The sequence below is a fragment of the Bactrocera oleae genome, chromosome 5, assembly GCF_042242935.1.
Source record: "Bactrocera oleae isolate idBacOlea1 chromosome 5, idBacOlea1, whole genome shotgun sequence".
NCBI classification, from domain to species: domain Eukaryota; kingdom Metazoa; phylum Arthropoda; class Insecta; order Diptera; family Tephritidae; genus Bactrocera; species Bactrocera oleae.
The window spans coordinates 37,584,794-37,611,000 of record NC_091539.1 but is presented as its reverse complement, the minus strand read 5'-3'; the positions used below and the strand labels follow the sequence as shown (position 1 = coordinate 37,611,000).

At 34.0% G+C, this 26,207-nt stretch overlaps 1 protein-coding gene and 1 long non-coding RNA gene across 3 annotated transcripts in view; one reads left to right on the top strand and one right to left on the bottom strand.

Moving 5' to 3' along the window:
* Positions 1-10,268: 10,268 nt before the first annotated feature.
* LOC138857278 (uncharacterized) overlaps positions 10,269-26,207 on the top strand; it is a 75,465-nt gene continuing 59,526 nt past the window's right edge. For both annotated transcript variants that reach the window (XR_011396368.1, XR_011396367.1), the window contains exon 1: positions 10,269-10,575. This is a non-coding gene — a long non-coding RNA (uncharacterized lncRNA). The remainder of the gene's footprint in view (positions 10,576-26,207) is intronic.
* On the bottom strand, positions 16,726-17,399 carry LOC106620236 (lipopolysaccharide-induced tumor necrosis factor-alpha factor homolog). Its single transcript, XM_014238668.3, has 2 exons — positions 17,055-17,399; positions 16,726-16,954 (listed from the first exon to the last, which is right to left on the bottom strand). Exons 1-2 carry the CDS (start codon positions 17,273-17,275, stop codon positions 16,858-16,860), a joined length of 318 nt encoding a protein of 105 aa, XP_014094143.2. The 5' UTR covers positions 17,276-17,399; the 3' UTR covers positions 16,726-16,857.

The following is a 26,207-nucleotide window of genomic DNA, read 5'->3' as shown; positions in this document are numbered from 1 at the left end:
ATCTCCAAGGGAAGATACGAAGCAGTAAGTAAACATTGGGGAAGAAGGCGCAAAAGAAATTGAGTCATCAATTCGCAGCTAAACGAAAAGCTGGAAAGAAAAATATTTAAGTGAGAAAGAAAATAAAGACATATTCACATCCAGCGCCACGGTTGTGTGTATGTATGTATGCTTGTGGTAATAAAAAGAAAGTGGAGATACAAAAAAAGCAAAACGGGCAAAATGGGCGAAGTTGCGGCAAGCTGTGTAATACACAGCAAACTCCTCAGCAAAAAATACAACAATAACAATGATCAGGAGTGATTGTGTTGTTGTTTGCTCTTCCTTTATTCGTGTTAAAAAAGTATAACTATGTCTGTAAAAATTTAAGCAAAGCATAAAGCGAAAAGGCGCAGCGAAATGACAGAAACAATAGCGGTGGCGGCAACAAAAACAAAAAACAAAAACACTTAATGTACGATAGTAAAAATGGCCACAATATTGGAAATTGAAAACCATAAAACTCGTCCACACCATAAATGCATGCGAACCAATATACCCAACACACTGCACGTACTAAATGGCATCACATGGCCTCTAGGAAAATTGTTTAGGTTTTCTTTGCACACTATACTCGCTTACTCTGTCAGATTAGAGGTAGAATTAGATTCAAAAAAGTTAGATATGAATTTTTTTTAAACTAATGCTCGGTATTTGATAGAACTCGTATATGGAAGTACCTAGTTATAAGTCATGAAAAAATATTGTAATTAGTTGAATAGGAAATTAATGAATGATTTGTTAGTTAAATGGTTGAATTCGTTAACTTCGGCATATGCTTTTTGTACCAAGGCACACATACCAAAATTTTCAAATCAACCGTTGTATTCAAACATGCGTGAGACAGATTTTTCCAAGCCTATAAATTCTCTCCAGCTATGTCAAAATTGTAAGGTGATATGAAGAACACTGAGTACTGATATCCATAGCATTGATTATATCAGAAAGTCAAAGTAGAGTCAAAAAATTAAAAATAATATGTTAGAGCATATAAGAATCATCCGTCCAAAAATTAAATAAGACATTCTGCTCAATATCCTCCGTTATGTTATGTTTAATGTTGAAAAAGAGACTTTAAGTCTGATATTCGTCCAGAAAACTTAATATAAATAATTAACACCCCCATGGTGTATCTATACTATAGCGAGTGTATTAGCCGGTAGACAACTTTAAATTTTTTTTTTACTGTCTATTACTTGTCTTATTGTAGTATACAGAAATGTCAAAGTCATTCAACTTCTCAATTCAATTCTCACTACTAAATACTGTTAAGGTGACCACAGCAAGTATACCGGCCACTATAATCCAGTAGCCTTCCACAGTTAGAGATGTTAAGGCTGTTTTTTTTTTTTTGGGAATCGGCGGTAATTCGAAATATTAAATGATGATCTAATGATTTTCAAGTTTACCACTAAACAACAAGACCTCTTGGAAATCCCATTGACTTTACATAGCATCTCAAATAGAATTACTTTATATAGTATTTTCAAATAATTGTTTTAACTGATGGGACTCAATTTATATTTTTGAAAACATATATTTTCCATGTACTCTCAAAATTATTTCAGCTGCTCAGTCTTACTCTCTGCCACTGTATTATTCGATACTTCTCAGAAAATAAGAGTAAAGTCACAAAATTCGTAAAATGGTTCTTACCGCTCTTAGTGATTCGAAATTGGTTCAAAGTTTCGGAACATCTGTGTGCCATACCTCAGATCGTGTTTTGCAATTTGATTTCTTCCGATTCGCTTCCTATGAAGTGTGTTTAGAATTGCGTATAACAGAAGCGTAGCAGTTCCATTTGGTGATAAGGAAGTGTATCATGTTTTCTTGAAGGTCCATCCCAAATCTTAGTTCCTAGTTACTAGATTTGTTGAGAAAACCACTAGACAAGTATGTAACATCTGAATCGACAAAAAGGAAGAAAGTACCTAAAATAATTATATATTACTTGCCCAGAAGATATATTTACTGGTATGCAAAGTTAATGAACTCTGCTTCACATATTCCTAACGAGTGCTTGATGGAACATATATGCAATTCATACAATAACATACTTATCATCAGTTTGTACATTCATATATTGTATTGGCAGACAATGGTTGAACAACAGCCAAAGAATGAAAACGCGTGCGCATTTTGACCGGAAGCGCACTGGGCGTATGAGCAACAAACCGAAGCATACCCACAATGGAAACAACCTATCAATACCGTGAACACTTTGTTGGACATACACTCACACTCACACATATGAACACAAACACACATCAGACTAGTGGAGTACTGAATCTTCAATGCACAGACGCCACACGATGTTTTGCTTCGGGCGCTATAGCTGCTTGCCACAGGCGGCTGTTGCAATAACTGCTCCTTGGTTCCCAAACAATTTTCCATGCACTTGCTAGAATTTCTTTTGGGGCTAATAAAAATGTAAGAATTGCATTAAATTGTGTCTTTAAAAAAGCCAAAGTAAAAACAGACTTTACTCCGTCGTAGACACCAGAGAGGTCATGTTGCTGTGCTCAGTGTTGTCTCTGCTTATGGGTTTTGTAATTTTTTTTCCATTCCTGTTGCATCATCACAATGACCTTTTATTGCATATTTATCGTTACTTGTTATTTTGGCTTTTGTTGGAAGATTTGCTGCTTGTTGTCAAAGTTAATGGAAGTTGTTATTGATTTAGGGACACTTTATGCGAGCTTCGGAGACAGTTTCCGCGTAAATATGCTTACAAGCTTAAATGTTAACTTTACTTGCCACTGGGTAATATTAAAATTGAGAGAAATGCGTATTTATTAGCTTTAAGTCGTTTAAAGAGTGTTTAAGGTATCTGTGTGGGAATACAGAATAAGGAGTAGGCGTCACTGTACATATGTGTATAAGAATTTGAAAATATTTCAAGCCTTCCTTAGTGCTTTATCCCCTCAGTATTTCACATTTTGGATTGATTATTAAATTCGGGGACACGGCTTGTCTTTATTGAAGTACTATTTCACTGAGGAATATGTAATATATCCAGCTCCAAATCGTGATATTTTAGTTTTATTTTTGTTGTTGCAGCGGCAAAAAATATCCACCAAATATTATAATAATAAGAAATCCATGGGCCATATTTTTAGTCGTAAAAAACTCATTGGGATTCCTTGCTACATAACAATAAATGGTTTGTTGCTCTGTTGAAACGGAGTATTTTAATATAGGGGCCGGGATTTTGGATATCTTTGACGCTATTCTTCTTCTTCTACATTGCTTAATTTTTTTCCCCTTACCCTACCCATATGAATATAGTTTGATTTATTTATTTGTATTCTTCCAATTTTTCTAATTTTTTTCCTTTGCCTGCTCATTTTTACCTTTCTTACTTTAGCCATGCGAGTGCGTTTTCGGTGAATACTTTTCTTCTTCTTCGATATTTATTGCTTTAGTATTTTCGTCTGTATTACTCTATGAAATAATGAGTTTGATCTGTCTTTTCAGGAATTATTAATCTATAGATTTTAGTTGCCTTAACCGAAACTTAAATATTAATGAATTTATAGAACTTCCATTTGCCAAGCCAATTTCAAAAAATCTCATCCTACAAAATGCAGTATTAACCTTCCAGGGTTCTTCGAAAAATATGTTTATATCCCTATAACGATCATCAGTAAGTAGACAACAAAATCTTAGATAGCCTTCTTTAAAAAAACATTATTCGTTATTAAGTGAACTTGTGAAAGAGTTGCGCTGGTTTTTGGTTCATATTGCCACTTTAGTTTTTTAGCATATATTGGTTTATTTCAAAAATATGTAACTACTTTAAAATCAAACTAACTAATAGAAATTGACATTCAGCCATTGACCGATATCACTCATGCTTGATTTCGAATGATGTTTTGAGAAATAAAAAACTCTTACGTCGAGCATTTAAGAGCTAGAGAAAGTCTTGCAACAATTTCATCTGCTATTGGCACCAAGTCACATTACAGTACTTAGACAAATATGCCAATATATTGATCACTCTATTTGATAATATAAGGTTATTTATTATAATTAATACACGAGAAGTATGAGAAAGTATGGAGGAATTTCGTAAATTTGGGAAATGACTTGCCAGAAGCCAGCAGCGTTATTTTTGCCAAGCTCTGTTTCATTTCCAGCTAAAAGGTAGCTACATATTGCTTAGTAAAAGAACCTGATAGAATTCCAAATTGTATTTTATGACAAGTAAATGTATTTGTGGTTCAGTTTTGATCAGTCTTAAACCATATTAAGGGACCATCTTAGATTGAATTCAGTCGTGCTTTTCGTTGTAGATAAATTTTCATATGTATATGAATTCGTATATGTTGGTCCGATATGTGATCCTTAAATCCTCTTAATACTTTTGAATAATACTCTTGTATGCAATTTTCATATGTTTAGCATAATTTCAATTACAAGAGTTCGACTACCATAGCGATAGTTGATGAAAATGTTGCTCAAAATCAAATCGAGTGAAAATCACATTGATAATTCAAGGTTTTTTAAACTAAAAGTGCTCCGCAAACCCAACAATCAGTTAGATGCATCATTAAAGTTGCCTACGTATGTATTTACGATGTAATTACACTTTTCACTGCGCCATTAATTTAACATTAATAATGGTTAGCTTAGAAATTAAAAGGTCTCTTTTCAAGCACAACAAACTCTCTTATAAATAATTGTAGTTGAAAGGTTTGGTGGCAAAAAAAAATTCAATTTATAGATCTTAAATATTTATGCCTCAGCAACTTGAAGCAGTTCGCGCATAACTGAATCGCATATTGATCAAAAAAATAAAATAAAATACTTTTTCCAGCATAATAGCCACCAACAAAACTCGAAACAGATGTATATTAAAAATCAATAAGACAGCACCGAAAATTTGCTGAGCACTTAATAGCGCCTGGCTAACCTTTTTTTTTTTTTTTAATTTTTTCTTTGCCCCAACCATGCACCTCAGCAGTTATTAATGGCTGCAATTTTGCCTTAATGCCTTAATACTCGTAATTATCAATTTTCCTTATTATGCGCCTTCATCACTGTATTTAGCACTTTGCGCTCTACACTTTGCTACAACAAAAAACTAACCATCGTGTCTACATGCAAGGACCTAAATATATGTAGACACACATATAAATACGTACACATTGATGTAATGTACGCCAACCACATCAGCACATTGCGTTCGACAGCGACGGCGACGACTCCCATCGACATAAACTCATATTAATTTCAATCGATTTTTGATATTAAACTGTGCAACGCAGGGCTGTGCGCTGAGCGTTTTTGTGATTTTATCCATTTCATATAATTTTAATATTTTTTTCGCCATTTTCGTGCATTTATTTGCCATTTTCCATTTAAGCCACGCTACTACTTTTTGCAGACAAGCTGCCAGCGGTAAGTTGTCTTCGGTCGGAGATCATGAAAATAAATTGCATCCGTTTCCTTTGAACATTAAAGCTACAGCACCGATGCCAGCTAGCCAGCTGGGCAGCTGCTGTTGCAGAAGCTTTTCATTTCGCGTTTTTGGGTCGCTGTGAAAGCGTTTAAGCGATTTTTTGTGGGTTTTTTTATAGAGAACTTCATTAACTTTAGCGTGGTGTATAATTTTCGAATAAAATTGGAATATTTTTTAATGAATTTCTTACGCGCAGCTGACGGCGTTATAATCTATTTGCTATGCATGAATATAAATTAATGGACATAATATCTGTAAAACTGTGTACTTATGGATGTATCTATATATAAGGGAAAATCTGCGTATTTTCACTATTGTTGTTGTTATCACGATTACAATGCAGACCATTTCAATTATTGCGTATTAGTTATAATTTATTTTTTTAATATCGAACCTTGAATAGAGGAACTGTTCGAGCAAAGCGCACAAATGGTGCGAGCTTGAGAGAGAAAGAGTACCATTCTCAGGATTAATAATATTTAGAATAAAGATAATTTAATGAGCTATAACCTACTCACGAAAAGTCGACACAAAATCAGTAATACTGTTATCGCGACTATTGATATGATTGTAGCGTTACCTGATGTATTCAGCATGAAACAAGTTAAAATATACAAGTATGTATCAGCCATTATATCACAGGTACACGATATGTTTATAGGAGGCTTGTACATAAATAGCTCTGTACCATATTTCATATGAAAATTTTTGACCGATAGTTTCATTTCAATGATTTTGAAGAATTTATTCAACCCCATTTGTATGGTTTTTCGTCCGTTCGTCTATAGACCAAAAAAAAAACATTCAGCTTTCAAAGGAAAATTAAAATTTCTCGAAAATGCCGATTTATTTCTTTTGCATTGCCTCTCTTTAGCTTGATACGCTTAATTCAGTAATTCTCCAACTTCATTAGCCCGTCTAAAAAATAAGTTTTTCGGAGGTCTTCAATGTCGGCCTCCTTGGTGGCGATCATTCGACTCAAATTTGGCCATATGGAGCCAAAATTGGAGAACACGGTCGATGGTGTAGAAGTTCATAGCCTAATTTCAGCAATTTGACGACGGCGAAGATTATGGAGCGGATAAGTGGTCATGGTGGTCGTTTGGCCATTCTCCAAGTAGTCGGAGGAGCTCACAATTTGTGAATCCCAGTCTTCGCTTTCTTTGGAATTTGTTCGTCGAACTGTTTGGACTTAGTCAACGCAGTTTTTTGAAATGCTCTATATTACATGTATCTTGTGCATGTTCAATCGGCTGTGTGTAAATAAAATATCATGGAATTTTGCAAAATTATCCTCCGCGTTAGCTCTGGGAGTGGTTCATCAAAAAACCGACGTGTGACCCCATTGACACTCTACTTGTTGGCAGTCACAACTTACTTTGAAGGTGGCAACACTTCAAGCTCTTAAGCTGTAATTTTTTGGCTGTGAACTTTTGTGTTTTTATTTTATAAATTCTTCAAGTTTAATTGATTTTTTTTTACTGATTTAATACAATTTTTGGTGATTTAACTCTGAGTTGCAAGATAAGTATTAAATGTTCCTAAGTTTTGTGCAGTATTAAAAAGTTTAAACTTTCGAATTTTTGGTGCCGAGTCAGCTTTTTGTTTCATTTTGTTTTATTTTATTCTATTTTTCTCATTATCATTATCTCATTTACTTCTTTATTCACAGCTGTGTTGCGTTTAGCTTTTCATTTGTTACAGTGCTTCTAAAACTGATCGCTATATTGCTTTTTAAAACTGGCTTGGTTTTAAACTTTGATAAAAAGATTGCTATTATTTTTGCGTTTGTTCTTAATTGAATTTATTATTATTAATATTTTATTAACAAACTAATTTATTATATATCTATTAAATTTTGTTCTACTTACCCTTTTATTTGATCTTCATTCTTGTGGTTTATTATGTCGTGTAACTTCCCCAATTGTAACATTAAAGGCGAGTCAGATCGCTGCGTTTCATGCTGGTTTTGTGATGGTCTTGCCCATATTAAATGTGCTGGACTGACAGGTAGAATCTTAGATCTTATTCTCGACTGTAAGGGATTGCGTTGGTCCTGTTTAAATTGTAGATCTATTGAAATCGATCTATTTAAAGTTTATAGGAAGACACGCAGTGGCTTTAACGAAATCGGTCGTGATCTTGTAACCCTCAATGAAAAATTTAGGCACTATGAAAAATTGTTCAAATCTTTTAAGTGCTGAATGATTCTCACGAATACTCTAAACCTGCTCCTAAGCGTAAACGTCCTTCCGATGAAGTAACGCTTAGTTCTTCTGTACAGAAAGGAACGTCTTCTCCTTGCCCTCAAGGTGATAAGCCGTCAACTTCCAAAAGGCTCAATTCTCCAAAAGCTCTATCTAATAGTAATAAGTGTCTCACAATTCCAGAGGCCCCCCCTAATAACTTAGTAGCATCAGTTAATAATTTGATAGTTATTCCACCTAAAAAGTCTATATTTATTTCGAGACTTGCCAAAAATACCTTGGCGGACATTAAATCTTACATTTCGTCACGTTTAAAAATCGATGATATCAATATCCGTAAATTTAACTTCAATTATGATAGTAGAAACATTCAAGAAGATCTTAGATAGTTCATTCTAGCCACCTGGGGCTTTTGTACGCGAATTTAAACCTAAACTTAGAAGTCAAACTGAGGAAAACATTGTTAAATTACCAAAAGCAACCACCGATATAAAAAACTGATTGGTAGAAATTCGCTAAGCATTTATTATCAAAGTGTTAGAGGTCTTCATACAAAATTAACTGACTTGTATTTGAACAGTTCCAATTTTAATTTCCATATAATTGGATTTACAGAAACTTGGTTAAAACCTCACATTTTTGATAGTGAGATTTTAAACAGCGAATTTCAAATTTTTCGATGTGATCGACTGAACAGAATCGGTGGAGGTGTGCTTTTTCCGTGCATTCCTCTATCCCATCTGAAAATATTCTTGTTCCAGGGACCGACTCATTTGAATTTAAATGTATTAGAGTCTACGTTAATAGTTGCTTTATTTATTTAACCCTATCTTATATCCCACCCCATTCAGACTTATCTGTATACATGCAGCATGCTTCTTTAATAAATAGTGCTACCTCGATGGCAAATAATGCAGATTCAATAATTGTATTAGGTGATTTCAATTTACCGTGTGCTTCGTGCAAACCTTTCGATGACTATATCGTGCCGATTTGCAATCGGTCATGTTTTAATGAGTTTTTCAAAAAAATGTTCGAGTTGGGTCTGAACGAAATTAATTTGATTCCGAATAAATTTGGTAAATGTTTAGATTTAGTATACGTTGATATCTCTGCAAAGTGTTCCGTTATTCAGAGTAATCCTCTTGTTCTACCAGAGGACTCATATCATCCTGCTTTGGAAATATCTGTCGAAATCTCAGGCAATGTACGGGATAATAATCATCAAACTTCGTGCTTCCGTACTCGGTTTAACTTTGCAAAAGCTAATTTTAAAAAGTTAAATACAGAACTTTCTACAATAACATGGCCTAATTATAATGGTGACATTGAATTGAGTGTCACTCATTTTAATAACATTATTATGAAATTATTTTAAAAGTATGTTCCAATAGTAATTGTTAATAAAAGTAAAAGTATAAGTCGGTGGTTTTCGAAAGAGTTATTTAAATTGAAAAACAGAAAAACTCGAGCCTTTAAACATTTTAAAAAAACTGGTGCACTTCTCATACTATTCTAAATATTTTCTATTGTGTCGACAATATTTTGACCTAAACAAAAAATGTTATAATAATTACTTAAATAAAGTAAAAAGAATATTGTAAGTAATCCAAAATCGTTTTATCATTTCGTCAACTCCAAACGCAGGATTTCCAAATTTCCGTCCGCAATGAAATACAAATCTATCATTTAAAGTGACAATGATATTATATCCAATATGTTTGCAGAATTTTTCAAGTCAAACTACTGTAAAATTCTTCCAAAACTTTTTCTTATCAGCACGTGGTGTGTTCGAATACTTTAATTACCGCTCCAATTATTTCTGAAGAAGACGTCCTACTTAATTTAAATAAGTTAAAACCATCTTTTAGTTATGGCCCAGACATGATACCCTCATGCTTCCTAAAAAATAGTGCCAAATATATTTACCTGCCTTTGACAAGGATATTTAATTCCTCTCTTAAACACGGTATATTTCCTTCAATATGGAAACAGTCATTTATAATCCCTTTGCATAAAAGTGGATTTAGATCCAAAATTGAAAACTATAGAGGTATCGCAAAACTATCAGTTATACCTAAACTTATAATTCGGACCATAACCACGGCAGGAACTCATATGCCATAGTTTTCAATTTAATTTTTTACTAGATGATAAAAGCTAATATGATACAATTTCTACTATTTTCCATCGAAAAGCAGTTTTTGGAGTTATTGAAATAAGCCACATAGAAGTTATTGATCGATATTTTGTCTCCAACAACCTTCTTAGCGAGATATGTAGCTATTTGCAGTCCAATGCTGATATCATTTAACTAATATTGATGTGGACCGGAGTAATCAAACTGTCGCGAATAAATTAATTACCGCGACTTCTTCCATCTTCCGAGGTCTATGCATGATAATTTGATAAAAAAAATAGTGAAAATAACTGATAACACATATATTTTGACAGCTGGTTTGGCAGTTGGTTTGACAACTATTACAGTTTTCAAAGATATGTCTATAATTATTTAAAAAAAAACAAAGAAATAATAAATTTACAAAACTTTAAATTAATATTATATTTTATGTTCTCGGCTATTAGAAATTGTGAGTCATTGTATATTTGTAATCTATATTACTTAAACATACAAGTACAGCGGCTACCAATAGCAGCCATGTTTGTTTACGTGTTTGTGTAAAATATTGTCAGTGTGTTCAGTAAGATTTGTCATTTCATCATGTCACGTTTCAATTGGATACAACGCTCGGAAAGTGTTTAACAATATCACGCACATTTACGTTCATCGCAAAATACTCTTCTCAGATGATGTCCATTTCTGCTTTAATGGCTTCGTCAACAAACTAATTTGACGCTAATGGGGTGAGTAATATCCTCGTGTGGTTCAGGAAACGTAATTGCATCCTCAAAAGTTAACCGTTTGGTGCGGATGGTGGTATGAGCCTATTTCTTTCATAATGTGGTAGGAAATGCTGTTGCCATCAATAGCGAGCGTTCTAACACGATGTTGACCGTCATTTTTTCTCCGGAATTCGATGAAACCAACGCGGACGATCTCTATTTCCAACAAGATGGTGCACCGCGGATGCAGATTGCTATTACTAGCGAGCAAAGTTTCTGCTGAAAAAGCATTTCATAACCCAAAAACTAGTAGAAGAGTTGAACAGATGTTATAATACCCTTCACAAATACAAATTTTCCTTACTTGAACTAAAATTTCTTAGAAGAATACATTGTTACCTTAAACAATAACTCCTGCCAAATTTCGTGAAGAAATCTCGTCAAATAAAAAATTTTCCCATACAAGGGCCTGACTCCGATTGTTCAGTTTGCATGGCAGCTATATGCTATAGTGATCCGATATCGACGGTTCCGACAAACGAGCTGCTTCCTAGTGAGAAAAGGACAGGTGGAAAATTTCAGATCGATAGCTTAAAAACTGAGAGACTAGTTCGCGAACATACAAACAGACAGACGGACATGGCTAAATCAACTCAGGTCATCATACTGATCATTTATGTTTATATTTTATAGGGTCTCCGACGTTTCCTTCTGGGTGTTACAAACTTCGTGGCAAACTTAACATACCCTGTTCAGGGTAAAAAAAGCTGAGAGAGCTGCCAGTTTCTGCTAATGAAATGTCTATTAGCAGAAAATAGCTACGCCCATACATGATTTAATTATATAATATAAGGTTGTGTCTATACGGAGCGGGCTTCCTCTTACGAAAAATAAAGCACTTGTGTAAATTTGACACATTTGCTTTGATTTTGTTTATTTTCATTTTTTTGAGTTGTGAAAATAAAGATTTGATTGATTAATTTTCAAGTGTTGATACGCAGTGATTGTGAAAAGCGACATTCTGGTATTTTGTTGCTAGTTTCTCGTTTCTTTACTTTTGCGTTATTTCGTTCTTTGTAACTTGCAATCCACTTTTGATAGCTAGTAGCCACCAGCAGTTAAGATGCAGATCTATTGTCTGCATATTTTGACCAAATTTCAGTGTTTTGTGTAATTTTATACGAGTTTATGCCAGTTAGAAGATTAAAGTGCAATAACGAGGTAATTCAATATTCGTTATTCCGAGCACTGTCTTTTGTTGTAATTAGTTTCATATGCAATGAACAAAAGTGCTTGCATGCAACAATTTCAGTTAATAAATACTGCATTGTTGTACTTTTATTGCAACAGTTTTGAAGTAGTTATCTGTATATGCTGCTACTTAACCAAAGCTCAAGCACTTACACATGAGCTTACGCATTTAATCTAACTTGTTGCAAGCAGTGGCTAAGTATTGTATGTGGCTAATTTTGTGAGAACAATGTTGAAAACATTTCATTTATTTATTTCATATGCATGTGTATATGTATGTGTGCCTAACATACATATATTGTTTTACCTTATTCACAGACTTCTTTATGTTCATATTTATTTCAATTTTATTTTCTACAACATTTAATCTACGTTTTATCGGCGATTACGTATTCAAAGCACACATATATGTTTATATGCTTTAAAATCAAATGCAGTTTAACGTAAATACATTTGTGAGCATACAATTTAAAACTGAAAATAATCTCTTACAATCCTTGGTGATTTAACGTCACTTAGGGGCTGTTAACACATTATTTTATAAAAATGGTGAAGCCTGAAAGTTATTATGACACACAGCTGAATTTTAGAATTTCACATTAAATATGTATATGGTTCTGATCAACATACATCTATATTTCTATATATTCTTACCCTCAACAGGGTATATTAAGTTTGACACGATGTTTGTAACACCAAAAAGGAAACGTCAGCGAACCTATAAAATATATTTGCTTGTTTTAAATTATATTTTGCATTTGAAAGAAAGTTGCTTGTATAATTAATGATTTGACACCCACTCAAAAATTTCGTGTTTGTAGTGGAATTATATTTATTTCACTAGATAGCGCCTGATCTGGAAATTATATCTACAAGTATGTCATATAAAATTGCATCATCATTTTAGAAAATAGATCGCTGAAATCTGGGTCGACGAGTCCACACGTTAAGCAAACATTAAAATCGTGTTGGATTTTAAGACAGTCAAGGAATTTCTATATGGAGCCGCAGATATGCATCACCGATATTTGGTAGTTGATTAGTTGCATCTTAAATTTAGTTGCTACGCTTAAAACTTCAACCCTAAAATATAATATTTCTTCGATATATAGGTATGTTAGGTAGGTAAGTAAGTGTGCAACCCCTTCGTGCTTCGTAAGGCTTTTAAATATTGCTATCTCGTTTCATCGTCGTGTTCAAACCATTTGGTGCCCACAATTAAACTATTTATCTCCCTTATGCTTTTTGTAAATAGACATTTAAGTTTTGATATTTGCTGGATTCCAAGAGTTCTTTGTCGAGCTTGTGATAGAGATGGGCACTGACAGAAGAAGTGTTTAGTTATTCCCTCAGAGTTTGCAGCAAATGTTTTAGAGCATTGGCATATTAAACGCATATTTTCTAAATGTCCAACGATCTTTAATGATAGCTGTAAGTCTACTTTATCACGAACGCATGTATTTTAGTGGCACAAAGTATTCAGTGAAGGTCGTGAAGCCATCAAAAATTTACTTTGCGCGAGTCGTTCAGTGACATCGGAGCATCTCAACATATCCTTTGGATCGACTCACCCCTAGTTTTGATAATGTTTTGGTTACGGATATTTTGCAAAAATGACATGGAGTAAAGGTCGCAAAAGAGACACTTTTCAAACGCATCATTGCTTGTGACGAGACGAGGGTGATGAGCCGAAACCGAAAAAACCAACAGTCAGTGAAGGTACTAAAGGCCATCCTAGCCGTGGCTTATAATAGGTGTATAGAAATTTGGATTGACATACGTGTAGTCGATTTGTATTAAAATATTTGAAAATGTACAACAAAATGTCAGCCCGAGTCAAATTTGATCAGGTGGTAAAGTAGAATACGGCGATTTTTCCTTCGTATATATAACAGTATGGTACTTGTGCACAGCTCTTTACCAGAAAATATATTTCTTATTACACATAGTTAATCTCATGCAATTCATTGTAAATTCCTATACTATACTTCCAGATATGGGATATTATTTGATCAATTTTGTCCGATGTGAGTACATTAATATTTTAATAACGGCAAAGTAATCTAAGTGAAGTTGAATTAAATATCTTTATATAACTTCAGTTTAAGGGAATTTGGTACCCTTTTTAGTAGGACGACTTAACTCACTATTTTGATTTTGACAATTTTTAGAACTGAGATGGCATGTACTAAAGAAAATAGTAGTGCAAATAAATCAGATGAAATTAAAGTTCTGTTATAAGGAAAGTAGGCGTTGTTACCGTCCAATTTCGGCACTGTGGCATGATAATGTCAAAATAATATTATGTACCAAATTTGGTTGAAATTGGTGGAGTAGGTTCGGAGATATGTAATTTCATCTTAATGTAGGCGGACACTCCCATTTTCCAATTTTAACACCCGCTCCTTTAAAGCCCTTTTGTATCACCTCGGATGTAAAACTTAATGTTTCTCACGCATTTCCTTATTGATTTAACGCAATTTTAGTAGTTTTTAACAATACCGCTATATGGGGAGTGGGCGTGGTTATCATCCGATTTCACTTACTTTCATGCTGTCGTACAAGGTGTCAAGATGAAAAGGCCCTGGCGAACTAGGGTGATTACGTTGAATACTTTTGGAGGTATACTCACTGAAACTATCAAACCACAGGTGGCCATCATTATTGCGATTCGTTGTACTCAATTTCGGTTTTGTATCTTATTGTGGAGCTTAGTAATAGAAATTTATAGGTTTTCGATTAATGGCGTTTTGTGGGCGTGGTATTGATCCAATTACGCCTATCTACGAACTTGTCCCTTACCTTTTTGCCAGGAAACACGTGTATCAAGTTTCATTAAGGTATCTTAATCCTTGATAGTTTCAAGTGATACAAGCAACCGTTAGGTGAACAAAACTTTTATAATCTGTAGCAACTATTGCAAGAGTATAAAAATACATTGTTCTTACTTAACATAAAAAATTTTTCTTTTATGTGCTTTTCTTGCATGGGTAGAAACATCAGCCTTGTTTTGAATGCTCCAGAAGTAATCAACCAGCATACTTTCATTCCAATAGCCCTGGTATCGCTCTTTCATAGTGCGAATATCCTGATGAAAGCGTTCTTTTTATTCTTCTATAAGGTCACCTAAATTTTCTGGGACGCGGCGTAAACGGCTGAAGGGAAAGTGCGTCTTGATGCTCATGTTATATCCAAACTGTTATATCAGACTACGAGGAGGTGGTAATATTATATAATGCGTTCTCTGCCTACGAGAGTGCCTTGTCTCGGCTAACCCATAAGCACATGAAACAGGGGTATTTGGTATATGCTCCTTGTTGACCTAAAAGAAAATTTACCGTTTTAAGATCGAAGCATATCAGCCAGTTATGTTCTATGTATTTTATTCCCAAAGCAGACCAAATAGGTTTTTTTTAATAGATACAGACGCATTTAAACGGAATTCTTTAAATATACAAGGTAATTTCCAAAGTAAACAGGACTTTATAAAAAAAGACAGAACAAATGGTTTTATCGGCAAAATCTATTAATTTTAGCTTTTTTGCACGGTCCAAAAGCATGTCAAACGTATGTTTTAACTTGTTGCCCGGTATGGCCGCCAGTATGCCGGTGCAAGCCTTTTGAATGGCCTCCACGTTGAAACCACTCATGCACTCTGCTACTGGATAGGCAATCATCGCCATAAACTTGTTTCATCAATTGAAACGTTTCGGTAAAAGTTTTACCAATTTTAAAACAAAATTTAATGTGGGCTCTTTGTTCGAAGCTCATTTTCGCACCGATGACATAAACATACTGACACTTAAAACACAATAACTTCACTTCCAATAGATGAAATGAATGACCACAAACAGCACAAAACCTATTCGGACCATTTGAAAAAGTTTTTTTTTAATTTAGACATAGCGGTTCATTTATGAAATTAGTAATTTTTTGCTCTAAAAATTATTTCAAGTAAGCCGACTAACGATATTTTAAGAAGTAACTGTACCATCAAAACTAGAACTGTTAGAAAGAAACTGATAGATTTTAAATCTGCGAGGTCAAGTTGGTTAGAAACAGTTTTAAAACTAAAATAAACAAGTTTAATTTTCGTTACCAGTTTAATTGGAAATATTAGGTGTCTAAGAACCTATTTTTCAGAGGATCAAGCGAAAAAAATGAATTCGTTTTATTACCCTCCCAAATACATATCTAGCAGATAAATACAATATTTTCGTACATTTCTTTAGCTAATACATACTTCTTCTGTGACTATCAGCGAATAACAGTCTAATAAGGACGTAGGCCATACACACATTTTAACCAAAATTTGTTGCGTCTTACATAATACTCTTTTAAGTTCGAAAGCGAAGTTCTTATAAGACTCTTAAGTTTTTTCAAAACTTTGGAGTAATAAATGTCAAGGAAACAACTCAGGTCTTGGAACACCACCACTACAATCCCTGCCACATAATTATTTTGGGTTAGCATTTATATTGGACACACCCAAACGCTTATAATATTATGAAGTAAACAGAGCAAAGTGAAATCTAGAGAAGGCAAAGCATGCGTTGAGGATGATAAAAACTCATTACCTCTCTGAATAGCAGTACTTGAAATTGAGCAGTTTGAAGGGAAAAGATTACGAATTTTCCAACTCCAGGGAGTTGTCTAATGGTGCTTATTTAAGTCGCACTTGGGAGCAAAATGAGTCTCATAAACACTTAAACACGCCCACTTGGGGCCAGGCTCTATGAGGTGTTTTTCGAAATTTTTTGCGAATTTTCCTCGAAGGGTATTCATAGTAAGAATCACAAAATCCGAAAAATAATTTTTTTAATATGACTTTACTTTATCGTCTATAGTATTTTGCGTATTCACAAATATTACCCATTGATTAATTTTCCAAGTAATATATACATCAGAACACTATCTATGTAAAGTGTTGCCACATAATCTTTTATTTATATATAAGTATTGGAGTATATATTCCTACAAACATTTGTATATAATACCAATATACATTCACATTATATATACAAAAGTTCTACTCCACTCATTTTGCTCCACTTAGGACTGATAGGTGCCTATGAATGCGTCACACATGGGGCAGAAATGGTTTGCATTTCGACATGTGCTCATACAGTATGGCAAACAGCAGCAACAACTGTATACAAAATATATAACAATTACATATATACATATCCACATTATGTATGTACATATAAGTACATGTAAAAGCGTAAGAATTCCAATAAGATCCTTACCAAGTCCACGAAAGCAGTATACAAGCCAAATGAGTTTTTGTGGTCGAACGATGTCTAACAGTCGTCTTAACGGTGCATTTACATTGTGGACACCGTAGTTGTGTAGATTGTGGACTCACCGGCGGATTTGGATTCGTAAATACTGTCGAAATACTAGATATCTCATTGTCCATATCGCCTTCAATTTGTAGGCCAGCATACTGGTGCTTAATTTTGGTCATATTCTTAATGAAACTTTATCCAGAAAATGCGACGTCCTCCAGTAGCACAAATTTTAAAACAACCGCCGTGTGTGAACTGCCGATCACAACTAATGCACAGCTGTGGCTTTCGACTTCGTTTGACTGACGCCTGTTAATGAAAACCTTGCAAGAACTATATACACACCTATGTTTATGCATACATATGTATGTAGTTTCACATTTGGCTGTTGTTGCTGCCCGGTTTGAATGGCCCGTACAATATAAATGCATCAAAGATATACCTCGTGCGGATCAAAGTATATTTCATATTTAAAACTTGAGCAATGAACTCCAATGAGTCATATTGTCTCAAAATTTTTGCACGGTTATAACTCGCTAAGCCTTAGAGAGTAGCGATACAAACATCTAACTATTAAAGATTCAATAGAAAGGTCAAATCACATGCGGAGTGCAAGAGGTTGTATTGCTTTAATGAGTAATGCATCTTTCAAAACCAAGAAGCGAGGCACGATATTGCTTTTCTAAAATCCGCGGACTCGCGATCAAACCAAAACTCTGAATCCGATTCGCCTGCAATTTTGATAAAGGCCGTCTGTCAGAATGTACTAGGGAACAGTGGCGGCAATGTGCGACTAAGTACTTTATATTTTTTGAGCATTTATTTTACTCTAGGAAATATTCAGATGTGACTTAGAATTTTGGATCTTTCCAATTTTGTTCAAATCGTATACGATTTTGTAAGGTATACATATGTTGTTAGGATTACAATGCAGTTGGTGCTTTTCTAACATTCGGCTGACCAGTTGAGTTTAAATAATTGCAACGAAAAGGTATAATATTACATACCAAATGGTAAATACTAATACATACATACATAAGTGCCTCTTGGTAATATGATTCCAAAGCAGAGTCTCTCAAACACTTCATTGCTACACATCTACGACTGGCCAGTGTAAATACACAAAAATTATAGCAATATAAACCAAATATAAATAATAAACAAATGTAGGTTTATTTATATAGCATACATACGCACAAACGTATCACAAATGGGATATGGGAGAAATACAGAATTACCATATATGTGTGCATATTAAAACGGGTCGATTTTTTTTCTATAAAATCGCGAATGCGGGAAATGTTTCACGGATCATTCTGAACAACTTTGCTTAAGAAGCTACGGGACTAAAATCGGTTTCGAACCAGCGATTTTGAAGGCGAAGTTTATCTTTTAGGGTTTATGAAAATTTCTTCGTCAGTTTTTGAGATGTCCGAATGAAATTTAGTACATAGGTGCATTTTGATATTCTTTTGATCATTTGTCGGAATCGATCAGAGTGGACCACCATATCATATATCTTAAATACAACCCATTATTCTGTTATTTTATTTTCCGGTAGCCTGCCTTTAATTAAAAAGCTAAAGGCACGAAACTTTGTAGAACTCTTCTCTCTGGTGCTGATTTTGACTGGTCTCCCTACTATAATAGGTGTTGATAGTATTTGATAAAATACATAATTCCCTGCGGTAGATAGGTATTCACAGCTGTGCTTGTCCATTAATAACCTAGAGTTTCAATTTTGATAAAAATCTTTTAAACCGAATGTTCACATTACTATACGTTTTTTTTATAAGTTGGCTGTACGTATTTTACTGTTGTATAATATTCTTTCCAACGAAATTAAAAAATAATCAAATGTCATTATTATTTTATTATATCTATGATACATTTGTGAGTATCAATTTTGATACTTCAGGCATTTCGCCCTACATAAAACCTACCTACTAATTCTTTAGCTATTAAAACTTTTTGAACTTCCGATTCATTATTTTTCTGCATAGCTTGGTGTTGGGATTACTTTGATTTTTATATTATTATAGAAATTCATCAAAAATGCGACCAGAAGAGATCGAGAGCATATTGAATATTGATTTCTTTATGGTGTTAATGCCTGAAGTAACAAAATTGATACCTGTTTTTTTTCTTCTAAATAAATATGTAAAATAAATATTGTGATTTTTTTAGCTATTTTTCCCTTCATCTAGACCCTCATGCAAACACAGTAATATTAAATTGTTTTTAAATCGTTGCCATTATGTCAGATATTGAAATTAAAAAAATATTTTTTTTTTGATTTCAAGTTTCTGAAGCTGAAATCTTTTGCCAAATAGTCAACTACGCATGTTTGTGTTTTTTTCCATCATCAAACATAGGCCCGTAATCTGAGTGCGATAGTAGACGATCCCCTTAAATAAATTAAAATGCCACATAAGCCCTAGCAGTTTATAAGATGTATTTATGTAAGTATGTGAATACATATATGTCAATAGATTAGGCCGCTAGGAAACGAGGGGTCATGCTCATTAAAAAACAAAAGGTATCCCATTGTGAGGCTCCATGCCAGTTTCGAAGCATAATTGGCGATTGAATTATATCAATAACAATCTCCTCAAGGTACGAAAGGATTTGAGCGCCAAAGCGGTTATCACTTATATCTACCGGATTAGTTTTACAATAACGATACGCCATGCAAAATACTGACTACTGGTAAATGAAATTTAAAAAAAAAATCCAGCTGGAATTAGCAACATAAAAATAACTTACACATAAAAACACATACGGCATAGAAATGTAATCGTTTATTTATATAATGGAATGTACACTAACGTACTCATATAAGCATGTACAACAAATTAATAATGCGTTTTACCGAAAGGCTCTTCTCTTCGCCACTCTTTATACGCCCTTAAGATTGATAGGTGCCTATGAAAGTGCCACACGTGGGGCAGAAATGATTCGCATTTCGGCATGAGTTCATACAGTACGGCAAACAGCAACAACAACTGTATACAAATTAGATAACAATTACATATACACATATCCACATTATGTATGTACATATAAGTACATGTAAAAGCGTAAGTATTCCAATAAGATCCTTACCAAGTCCACGAAAGCAGTATACAAGCCAAATGAGTTTTTGTGGTCGAACGATATCTAACAGTCGTCTTCACTGTGCATTTACATTGTGGACACCGTATTTGTGTAGATTCTGGCCCCACCGGCGGATTTGGATTCATGGGTATTGTCGAACAGTTAGGCATCTGAGGCTCACCTGTCATCTGTACACCGCTGCTGCTCGGCTGCGCTGAAGTTACATGGTCAGTTTGCATGTAGGCTGATGACGGTGCCGACGCATTGTTCATTTCGCCTGGCAATACAAGTATGCCAGCATACGAATGCTTATTAGTGACCATATTCAGATCACAACTTTTTATAGCTTTTTCTACACACTTTATTCAGAACGACGTCGCTTTCCAAACTATCGTGTAAGAACTACCGATTAGAACTAAACCGCTGCACTGATTTCCCCTTCGTTTGAGTGAAGCGCGCTAACGGATCTTTCGTGGGTTCTCAAGTTATTTGACCGACAATAGTCGGCTTAGTATTGATGGCTTGGTGTTTGGGGAGCGCTGCTTGTCAGATGTAAACTCTTGCATGAACTATATACTTGTCTACGTAAATTATCGTATACTTATGTATTTGGATTGCATATGTTTCATACTATAGAATGTGTTCAACAGAGGGAGACTTTGTTGTTTATTATCGGCAAGTTCACTGTTGGTATACAATAGTTGCCAACGCCAAGAGAGTGGTTTAGTCTCTAGTGCTCTTTTAGTGCTTTTTTCAACTCATAGATATTGAATAACATGAAATAATGAAAAATATTTAAACGCTTGGAATTACTGTATTTAATAAATATTTAGATTCAACAATTTAACAATGTTTGAAAAAAAAAATTATTTTATTTAAACGTATTAACGCAATTGAAAGGTGATATAAAATAATAATTATAAACCCAACGATTGCCCTCCTCCCGCCCAACCGACGCGAGGGGCGCAATCCGCATACGTGCGGAATTTGCCGAGTCAGAAAAGGCAAGAGAGTTTTTTAAGTGTTGAGATCTAAAACTGCTAAGATCTAAAGTTACAATATAATAAATTGTTACATTTTCATTTATTAAGAGAAAACAATAAAGTCTTTTTAATTTTGAAAAGTGAGTCAGATAAGTCAAATGTGCTGGAATGAGAATTAAAATCATGACATATACAGCGGAATGGCTCGTTTAGTTCAAAACTTGATCTACAGGATTTTAGCAGTAAAGGTCTAAATGGCCTCGAAAGGCGAACCGGGATATTAAATTTAATTTCAGACAGGAGAAAAGAACTGCAAACTGTTCCATTCAAAATTTTCACTAAGAATATTATGCCAAGCATTTCCCTACGACTAGAAAGTGTAGGTAGATTAATAAGTTTTAAACGACTAGTGTATGGAGGTAGATTTACCCTAGCATCCCATCGGAAATGCGCTAAGGCGAAAAGTAAAAATTGTTTTTGAACCGACTCTAACTTATCAGAATGGATTTGGTAGCTAGGGTTCCAAACCACAGAACCATATTCCAATATAGGTCTAACCAAAGTTGTATAAAGTGTTTTAGTAATATTCGGATCTCTAAATTCTTTAGACCAACGTTTAACAAAACTGAGGACAGCTTTTGCTTTCACAACCATGGTATTAACATGAAGACTGAAATTAAGCTTAGGGTCAATATTAACTCCCAAATCAACATAGTTAAAAACTTGCTCTAGAATATGGTGTTTTATTACATAAGAAGAGGGGTGCACAGATCTACGGGAAAAGCACATCGTCTTACATTTATTGAGATTCAATGGCAAATCATTTCTATCACACCATGCAACCAAATTGTTTAAGTCTGTTTGCAACAGACACCTTTCCTCAGTTGAAGTGTATGATTTAAAAAGCTTTACGTCGTCAGCGTATAATAAAATTTTTGAGAATTCTATTACTGAAGAGATATCGTTAATAAACAACAAGAACAGAATCGGGCCAAGATGACTACCTTGCGGAACACCTGAAGAAACATTAATTGTATTTGAAGGTGTATCCTCAAATATCACTCGTTGTGTTCTATTATAAAGATAGGAAGATACCCATTGAAGGAATCTTGGCTGAAAGCCCAGCAGATCAAGTTTATGTATGAGAATCGAGATATTTACTTTACCGAAAGCTTTGCTAAAGTCTGTGTATATAATATCCGTATGCATATGTTCCCTAAAACCCAATGATACATGGATTACAAATTCAAGTAAGTTTGTTATAGTCGAATTCCCTTTACGAAATCCATGCTCAGATGAGGAAATTAACGGAGAAATCGAAAAGGTTATATGGTCAGTGATGATAGCTTCAAAAAGTTTAGGTATAACTGATAGTTTTGCGATACCTCTATAGTTTTCAATGTTGGATCTAAATCCACTTTTATGCAAAGGGATTATAAATGACTGTTTCCATATTGAAGGAAATATACCGTGTTTAAGAGAGGAATTAAATATCCTTGTCAAATGCTAGTAAATATATTTGGCACTATTTTTTAGGAAGCATGAGGGTATCATGTCTGGGCCATAACTAAAAGATGGTTTTAACTTATTTAAATTAAGTAGGACGTCTTCTTCAGAAATAATTGGAGCGGTAATTAAAGTATTCGAACACAGCACGTGCTGATAAGAAAAAGTTTTGGAAGAATTATTACAGTAGTTTGACTTGAAAAATTCATTGTCACTTTAAATGATAGATTTGTATTTCATTGCGGACGGAAATTTGGAAATCCTGCGTTTGGAGTTGACGAAATGATAAAACGATTTTGGATTACTTACAATATTCTTTTTACTTTATTTAAGTAATTATTATAACATTTTTTGTTTAGGTCAAAATATTGTCGACACAATAGAAAATATTTAGAATAGTATGAGAAGTGCACCAGTTTTTTTAAAATGTTTAAAGGCTCGAGTTTTTCTGTTTTTCAATTTAAATAACTCTTTCGAAAACCACCGACTTATACTTTTACTTTTATTAACAATTACTATTGGAACATACTTTTAAAATAATTTCATAATAATGTTATTAAAATGAGTGACACTCAATTCAATGTCACCATTATAATTAGGCCATGTTATTGTAGAAAGTTCTGTATTTAACTTTTTAAAATTAGCTTTTGCAAAGTTAAACCGAGTACGGAAGCACGAAGTTTGATGATTATTATCCCGTACAATGCCTGAGATTTCGACAGATATTTCCAAAGCAGGATGATATGAGTCCTCTGGTAGAACAAGAGGATTACACTGAATAGCGGAATAGTTACTGCTTTTGGTGAAAGGATTTTTTACAGATTCTAAAACTTTGACGAGCGTTGATTGCGGGTGGAGAAATATTAGTTTTAATCAATTGCATCATACGAAATCCTCTTCAGATTTCTGGAGTGAAATTAAGGAGCACATTTATTGTGATGGCTCAAAAAAGACGATTTGTACGACTATTGTTGCTGTTGTATATGTATGGTAATTCCATCCAAAACTCACATTAAACCATTTTTTTCGTGCAAAAAGTTCTTTTATGTTCTTTGAGGCAAAATATTGGGCACATGTTTTTATATTTCAACTCAATATCGAAAAAAGTACATCTTAGCCACAGTCAATGCAGTAAGCTAGCTAAGAAAAACAATAAATGTTAATATACTTTTTTCCAATATTTTTGTTTGTATTGGCTGATATTTCCCTCATATTTGGCATTTGTAGTAACCCAAGGTAAACATTTTTCTGTTGCTGTGAAATTATTTTTCAAAAAATAATTAAAAACGAAAAAATGCCAAATAATTCTTATATCTATTTTTATTTTAAACCTTCTAATAATTCTAAGATTCGAATTTACACAAAAGCACATAAAAAAGGTTTGGGAGTATTTTTTAAAAAAGGTGCATTCTATGGGTTAAAGAGAGAAAATCCGTTCATGCATACATTGTCATGCATATTGCCAACGGCTGGTTTACTGTGTACTGTACTTTTAACATTTGGGTGTACGTATAAAAGTAGTTCATTATAAAAACAAGTAAGGAAGACTAAGTCGGGTGTAACCGAACATTTCATACTCTTGCAAGTTGCAAGGATCCAAGCCGAGGGAATACATTCAGGTGTTGCCAAAACTATGTATTAAGAAATGCAGCGAAAAGGTTCAACTTCATTGATTGACAAAATCGTGAATGGACTACAATCAAATTTCGTATCATATTAATTTAAATTACAGGTCATGTACTCACTTAGTTTTGTTACTATATTTTACTTCCCGTCAGCGAAAAATATACTAAAATCATTGGGGGCATAAAAAATGAAGGGCTAAATTTTAACATTGCTCAGGGATACTTGAGAACTTATTTCCAAGCAATTTTATGAATATATAAATATATATATGTATAAATGGAGAGAAGTCAGGCGATCGTTTCAAAATCGCGAATATCAGTTATTCGGGGGTTAAGGCGAGTTTTCACCCGATTTCTCAATTCTAGGCACACAGATACACTGTCATTAGAGAAATACGCTCTCTTAATTTTATTAAAATAGCTCCCAGATGTGCCGATATATAATATGTGGTAAAAAGTCAACTGTTTATATATTATATCAAAAGACTATATTATTATCAAAAGACCGATATTTTGCACAAAAAATCCGCCATATGCACTAGGGTCTATATATTCGGTATGTGTGGGCTTAAACAGTTACTGTCCGATTTTGACAATTTTCAGAATCGAGATGGCATTATTTGTGAAATATAATCATTGGCACTTGTTTTGTGAACTGGAAAGGGAAAGAATCATATGGAATTTAAAATAGTGCTATATGGGAAGTAGGCCTGTAAATTTTTACTCAAGCTATCGCTTACAATGTCAGACGGACAGACGGACGGACAGGCAGACAGTCACTCGGATTTCAACCCATTTCATCATTCTGATCATTTATATATACATAGCCCTATACCTATCTCGATTATTTTTAGGTGATACAAACAACCGTAAGTTGAACAAATTTATTATATTCTGCGGTTAAATGAGTCTGAGTTCCAACACACCATCCCACACACATTCCACATCAGAACAGTCCACATCATTTCACCACGTACCAATCCAACCACCACGATCACACCATAAATGAGGACACACTATACTTCACACCGACAGAAGTAAAACGGATCGACGAGCGACCATCAACTCTCTTGCTCAACTCCATCGCACGCTTTACACGACCCCCGCTTGTCATCCGTAACGATTTTCTTTTTATAAATAAAATTGTGAACTGAATTTTTAAAAAAACTAAATACAGTTCGGCTCGTTAGTGAACTTTATAATGTCTACGGTGAGTGCTAACAAAGGTGGCGTATAAATTAAACACAGTAATATGTTGAAAGAGTGTAATATTATATTGCTCTTACTTAACATTCTTCAATGTGCTTTCATCCAAGAGTAGAAACATCAGTCTTGTTTTGAATGCTTCAGAAGTAATCAACCATAATATTTGCATTTCAACGACTATAGTGCAAATATCCCGATGAGCGTTCTTCTTATTCTTTGTTAAGGTTGCCTAATTTTCTGGGAGGCGGAGTAAACACCTGAAGGGGGAGTGCATCTTGGTGCTCATGTTACATCCTAGTTTCAGTCCAACATGAGCTGCCAAATATCTTCAGTGTTGTTTGGAGACTTATTTTTTTAAGAAATTTTTCACAACCCAAATAAATTTAATCCATTCAGATTTCTTCTTATCTCTCCTACAATCAGTAAACTTTTTATTAGTTCGCTGATTTGAGTACCGTCAAAAATACTAGCTTAAATTTTTTTTGTACTTAATTTTGGAAAAATTTACTGATATGTTTAAAACAATTCCTATCCTTGTTTTGAGATTTAACAAACTGTTCTATCACGCCTATATGATGCGGTACTAAATTAACTCTTTTTTAGTCCGATGTTCTGTCTTGCTTCGGCTATACCGTAAGCACATGCAACAGGGGTAATTTGAAATATCCTCCAAATATGCCTTTATCATAGAATTA